The sequence below is a fragment of the Salvia splendens genome, chromosome 12, assembly GCF_004379255.2.
Source record: "Salvia splendens isolate huo1 chromosome 12, SspV2, whole genome shotgun sequence".
Lineage (NCBI taxonomy): Eukaryota > Viridiplantae > Streptophyta > Magnoliopsida > Lamiales > Lamiaceae > Salvia > Salvia splendens.
Window position 1 is genome coordinate 12,043,897 of NC_056043.1, and position 5,644 is coordinate 12,049,540.

Here is a 5,644-nt window from a genome sequence, read left to right on the forward strand (position 1 = left end):
CATTTATTCGACCAAGTCTTCAATTGCAATCAATACTACAAAGCTTCCAAACGCAAAAAGCTGAGAGAGAAATTTACACTTGGATTTCTGAGCTTCCCTCCCTCGGTAGAAACGTGTCAACTCTTAATTCTTCCAAAACTCAAACCGACAGAAGACTTCTGATAGAAATAAAGAGCCAGACTCAACGGTCTTAAATTATTGAAAAAATAAGAATAATTTCCGACAAAATTAAATGCAAATATCAAGCATGATGCAAGACGTAATATTCCTAGAGTGTTGTTAAATGGCCATAATATGATCAGCCATAAAGAGTTAATTTAGTCCATTTACATGTATAAAAAAAATTAGAATTACCGATATAAACTTATATGTGTGTGAATGGACTTGTGAATTGATACTTATCTTTGAATTCCATGACGTAAAACACATTAATATCACGAATTATTGTATACGTTGAGCAACAATCAAGAAATGACAGTAGTAATAAGTTGAGCAAAAACTACGAAAGAGCGACACTAACATGTTGAGCAACATATAACGAAGATGATATAAAAGTAAAATCAAGTAGTATTAAACCAAAAATTTTAAAAAAATCAATTTTTTTTATTATTCAATTAATTTATGGCCGGTCATAATGTGGCCGCAAGCTTTATTCATATTCCTAATTCCCTTCCCATATTAGAAAAAATTACTCCTATTTGAATAAATATCTTACAAAATTCTTTACCTCTATTAGTTGACAGTTGACACTCGTCCCACTCCACTTTCGTAAAATTCCCCAATATATTCATTCCAATTTCCAATTGACACAGACTTCAAACTTCCTCTTACATCGAAATGAAAAACACTAATTTCTCCGTTGATTGCTCTCCGTTGATTGCTGCTGTTTGAGGTTTTGCGTAGAAACTATGTATAGTTTTAGTAGTATTTTCTTGGCTTCTCTTTCTAGTGTGATGCTCAAGATTCTTGGCCTCATTCACAGACACGTTTACATGTAAAATTCTTCTCAATCTCGATAAAAATCCAATCTTTTTTACTTATCATCTATTTAGGGGTAATTTCTATCCATTTTGCAGGTCAAAATCAAGTCTTGCTGAAGAAGAGAAGGGTTCCATGGATGAGAACTCTGTTTCATTTGGGAGCTGTTTGGTTGCTAAAAATAGTAAATGCCAAATTTTGTCGGCTAATAATGTGAGTGGATTCTTGGAAGAGCCTAAGGCAGTGGGATTTGTGGTCCAAGAATTGTTTGTCGGACCAGATAACTTTATTGTGGGGAGTGATCAGATCATTGCCTCTGAAATCATGGGATTAGATGAAAAGATGGAGAAATTTGGTCAAGGATCAGAAAAAACAGAGGAATATGATCAAGAATCAGAGAAAACAGAGGATTTTGAACAAGAATCAAACTTCTCCTCGCCCTTTTATTTCAAATTGTTGAATCCTTCTTTCTCTGTTAATCAAGAGAGTTCATCAGAAATGAAAAAGATTATTTCTTTAGAAGGTGTTTGTGGCGAAAAAGACAAAGAAGAGGAGGATGATTTTCGAGCTGAAGGGAAGATGGTGGATGAAGAATTTTGTTATGAAATCGAATTGATTCCCAGCAGCCATTCTTCAAGCCTGGATCAAGAATCGGATGCTCATCAGAAAATGGAAAAAAATGATTCCTTGAACTGGATGAGTAGTTTTCTTGATGAGGCTGATGAATCAAAATCATCTCTATTAGACGATGATCATGAAAATAAGGCCACTTTTGATGATGATGATGAGTTCATAGAGATGGACCCTCAATCTGTGAAGCTTAGTGATGATTTGGATTTGGACTTGGAGAGAGAGAGTGATTCATCTCCATCTCCATCTCCATCTCCATCATGTGTTGATGCAAATAATAGTTCACAACAGAAGTGTTGGGATTCAGATGATGAACATGAAAATGATGGAGTAGATGTTTTGTCCCAACACCAGAATTTGGTGCAGCAGATGAAGATGGAGCTCAAGAGCTGCAGAATCAGAGGCCTTCCAACAATATCCGAGGACTCCGAAACTCCTAAGATGATTGAAGATTTGAGACCTCTTGAAATTGATCACAAGATTGGGTACAAGGATGTGATGGATGGAATTCAGAGATTCTACAAGAGCTATACAGAAAAAATGAGAAAACTGGACATCTTGAATTACCAGACATCACAAGCTATTAGTAAGTTGTTATTATTAATTTTAATTTTTTATATGTTCAAGGATTGATTTTTGGTTGCAAAACATGATCAAAATATGTAGGATCTGATATTACTTGATGTGTTTAATGTTTCATGCTGGATACCTTTTTATATTGCTGTCTGAAAGGATTTGCATTATTGGGCTTTATTGAATAGTATATCCTTCCTCTAAAAGCTACCCAATTGTCTATAGGCCTAAAAAAATCACATTTTGAATATGGGAATGACCAAATTCTTTTTGGGAAGTATGGTTTTGCTTTTCAATTAGTGCATTATTGACCTAAAAGTTTGATCTTTATTAAATAAAATTCCTTTTGGAAAGTATGGTTACTAATCACGAGTGCATTCTTGACCTAAAAACTTGATCTTTATTCCACATTTTAATTTCAATGACTAATGAGGTAAAAGATGTGTTGAAATGATGCAGGTTTCTTACAGCTGAAGGAAACTGAGGCATTCACAGCATGCAAGAAAAGGGCTAACTCTGTTTTGCCAAGATTCTTGGCTGGGAAGGTGAGGAGGGTCTATGCTGATCCAATGCACAAAACTATAAGCGAGTTGCACAGCGATTTGGAGGTGGTGTATGTCGGCCAGATGTGTCTGTCGTGGGAGATTCTGTGGTGGCTCGATGCAAAAGCCCGTGAGCTGCTCGATCATGATGGTGAAGGGAGGCATTCCTACAACCGCACTGCTGAGGAGCTCCAGCAGTTTCAAGTCCTCATGCAGCGGTTCATGGAGGATGAGCAGTTTGAGGGGCATAGGATCGACAACTATGTCAGGAGCCGGTGCATGATCCGGAGCCTCCTCCAAGTCCCAACCATCAAGGGTAAGATAGATAAGTCAAATATTTTTTGCGATTTAACGTTCATTACTTATTGGATGTGTGATAAATATCATAGATGATTGTGCGAAGACGAAGGAGAGAGAGGAGAGGGATGACGCGATCACACTAGAAACATTGGTGGGGACCATAAGTGAGACAATGGTGATCTTTCAAGAATTCGTCTTTGGTGACAAGAAGGTGACAAATTGTGGTGGCCTAATTGCCAAGGTTGATGATGCCCTACAACATGGGCCTCTATTGGAAGTTGTCTCGAGCCTCGACAAGGTTTGTTATTTTTTCGGATATGAAGTCTTTGTTAGTAGTGGTGTGTTCGATAAATTTAGGTGGTGTTCGATTTTGCAGAAGGGGAGGAGGATGAAGGAGCAAATGAGGGGTGAAAAGTGCATCGTGAGGAAGTTGAGGAAGCATCAAGAGAGAGGGTTGGATAGAGAGATGATGGCAATTGAGGTGGATTTGAGATTGGTTTCGAGGGTTTTGAATATGTCAAGATTGAGCGAAGATCACTTGCTTTGGTGTCGGAAGAAATTGAATAACATTAATTTTGTGGGGAAGAAGCTTCGGAGGGATGCATGTTTTTTGCTTTTCCCTTGTTAGATTTTTCTTGTCTTTTATTATGGTAGCTTCCGACTTGTATATCAAGGCCATGAGAAGTACTTAGGTTAGTAGTGTATAATCGTATACACAAATATATTAGTACATAATACTACTCCGTAGTATTTAAAAATTTGTATGATATTCGAGGTTGAATTTAATATCATCGTAATTGATTGGATCTATATAAATAATTAAATATGGATAACCAGAACAAACTACTTTCATTGTTTAAGCTATGTAGATATTTCAAGTGACTTTAACACTAATTTCAAGGAAATTACTATTGTATGAATAATAGTTAAACAATTGAAAATTATTTATATATTTGGGGTGAAGGTATTATACTTCATCCGTCCCAAAAGAATATGCACTTTAAGTTCGGCACGGATTTTAATATAAAAATGGTAAAGTAAGTGAAAGGTAGAGAGAAAAATTAAATAAAATATTATTAGTGGAGAATGAATCTCAACTCATTAGAGATAAAAGAGTTTTCAAAATTAGAAAGTGTATATTATTTGGGAACGGACTAAAAAGGAAAGAGTGTATATTCTAGTGGGACAGGGGATATTCTAGGCAGAAAAAACTAAAATATGGAAAATAATTATATAATTATGATTAATCTAGTACGTATGTTTTCTCTTTTACTCAATTTTACCGTTACTTGAGGAGGTATGTTAAAGAGAACATAAAAACTAAGAACTACTACTACTACACTATTGAAAATCAAACAACAATCTAATTGCAAAAACAAGACACATTATTATACTTTTTCGGTTATTCGATTTATGTAATTTTTGACTTTATGCCAACTTTACTATAGTTCATCAATTACATGTAAAGTATTTGTATTTTATTTTTTCGGTTTTCCGATTTATGTAATTTTTGGTTTTATGCCAACTTTACTATAGTGCATCAATTACATGTAAAGTATTACTTTTTATTTTATTTTGGTCGTGTGTGTTAGTGTGGGGAACAATGTGCAGATTTTTTGTGGGGTAAAGGTTTGAATGTGGTGGTGCATATCATGCTAATACTAATAATTTAAATAAATACAGAATCGTTACTAATAATGTGACAACATTCAGCTATGTTAGAAGTGATGGCCGAGTTGATCAAGCTGTGGATCATGTTCTCAAGCCACTGGACCTCACTGTATGTTGCTTGGATGCAATCACAAACCATGCACAATCTGGAGATGCGAATGAGACAAAGAAGATTGAAGCACGTGTTGTGCAACAAGAGCCAATGGTTAACCTCTCACGAGCTGAAGCCAAGGACAAGACAATCAAGACAGCTAAGATGGAGGACCACATTTATACTTAGAGAGACTTGTTGATGCGTAGATTAAAGAAGAAGGAAGTGTGAAGGAGTTAGTTTTGATAAATGTTGTTAAAGTATGATTAGTCTTGTACTATGAAGATTAAGGAGAGATTCTAGATCATTCTAATATGGAGTATATGTAATAGGATCTTGCTGCAAGTTTATCTATGAAATGAAAATTCTCTGAGCATTCTTCATATTCCTTGTTTTCATTATGAGCTCGTTTATTCTTCTTCTCAGTTTTATTGCAAGTTTTCATGGTATCAGAGCGGGCCCAAGTCGATGATGGATTTATCTCTTTATCTCTTCTCTTGCCTACCCACGTGATGGAAGTCGGATGTGTCATTCCGGCCCACACGTGAGGGGGCGTGTTAAAACTATTAAATCTTGTCCCACATCGACTTGGTGACGATCCTAGCTCATCTATATAAGTGTGGATAATCCTCCCTCTTATAAGGCCTTTTAAGGGGTGAGTGGCTTATTTCTAATATGGTATCAGAGTTCAGTTATGCTTCAAATGCTTCTACAAGCTGGTATCCGGATTCAGGGGCAACTCACCATGTGTCTAATGACCTAAGCAACCTCAACATAAGCACTGAATACACTGGACGTAAGGCACTCTTGCTTGGAAATGGAAGTGGTGTTAATATTGCAAATATTGGTGAAAGTGTTT

The 5,644-nt window shown here is 36.0% G+C and overlaps 1 protein-coding gene across 1 annotated transcript; it reads left to right on the top strand.

Annotated features, from left to right (window-relative positions):
- Nucleotides 1-748: 748 nt before the first annotated feature.
- LOC121759153 lies at nt 749-3,809 on the top strand. The gene is made up of 5 exons (XM_042154658.1): nt 749-994; nt 1,077-2,194; nt 2,641-3,039; nt 3,113-3,321; nt 3,400-3,809. The coding sequence occupies exons 1-5, from the start codon at nt 909-911 to the stop codon at nt 3,649-3,651; spliced, it is 2,064 nt and encodes a 687-aa protein (XP_042010592.1). The 5' UTR covers nt 749-908; the 3' UTR covers nt 3,652-3,809.
- The last annotated feature ends 1,835 nt before the right edge of the window (nt 3,810-5,644 follow it).

What these genes read in the sequence shown, in the direction of transcription:
- LOC121759153 (XM_042154658.1), top strand. Translation starts at nt 909, where the DNA reads ATGTATAGTTTTAGTAGTATTTTCTTGGCTTCTCTTTCTAGTGTGATG. An exon ending in CCAAGTCCCAACCATCAAGG is followed by an intron (nt 3,040 to 3,112) that starts GTAAGATAGATA and finishes TAAATATCATAG; the next exon opens with ATGATTGTGCGAAGACGAAG. An exon ending in TTGTCTCGAGCCTCGACAAG is followed by an intron (nt 3,322 to 3,399) that starts GTTTGTTATTTT and finishes TCGATTTTGCAG; the next exon opens with AAGGGGAGGAGGATGAAGGA.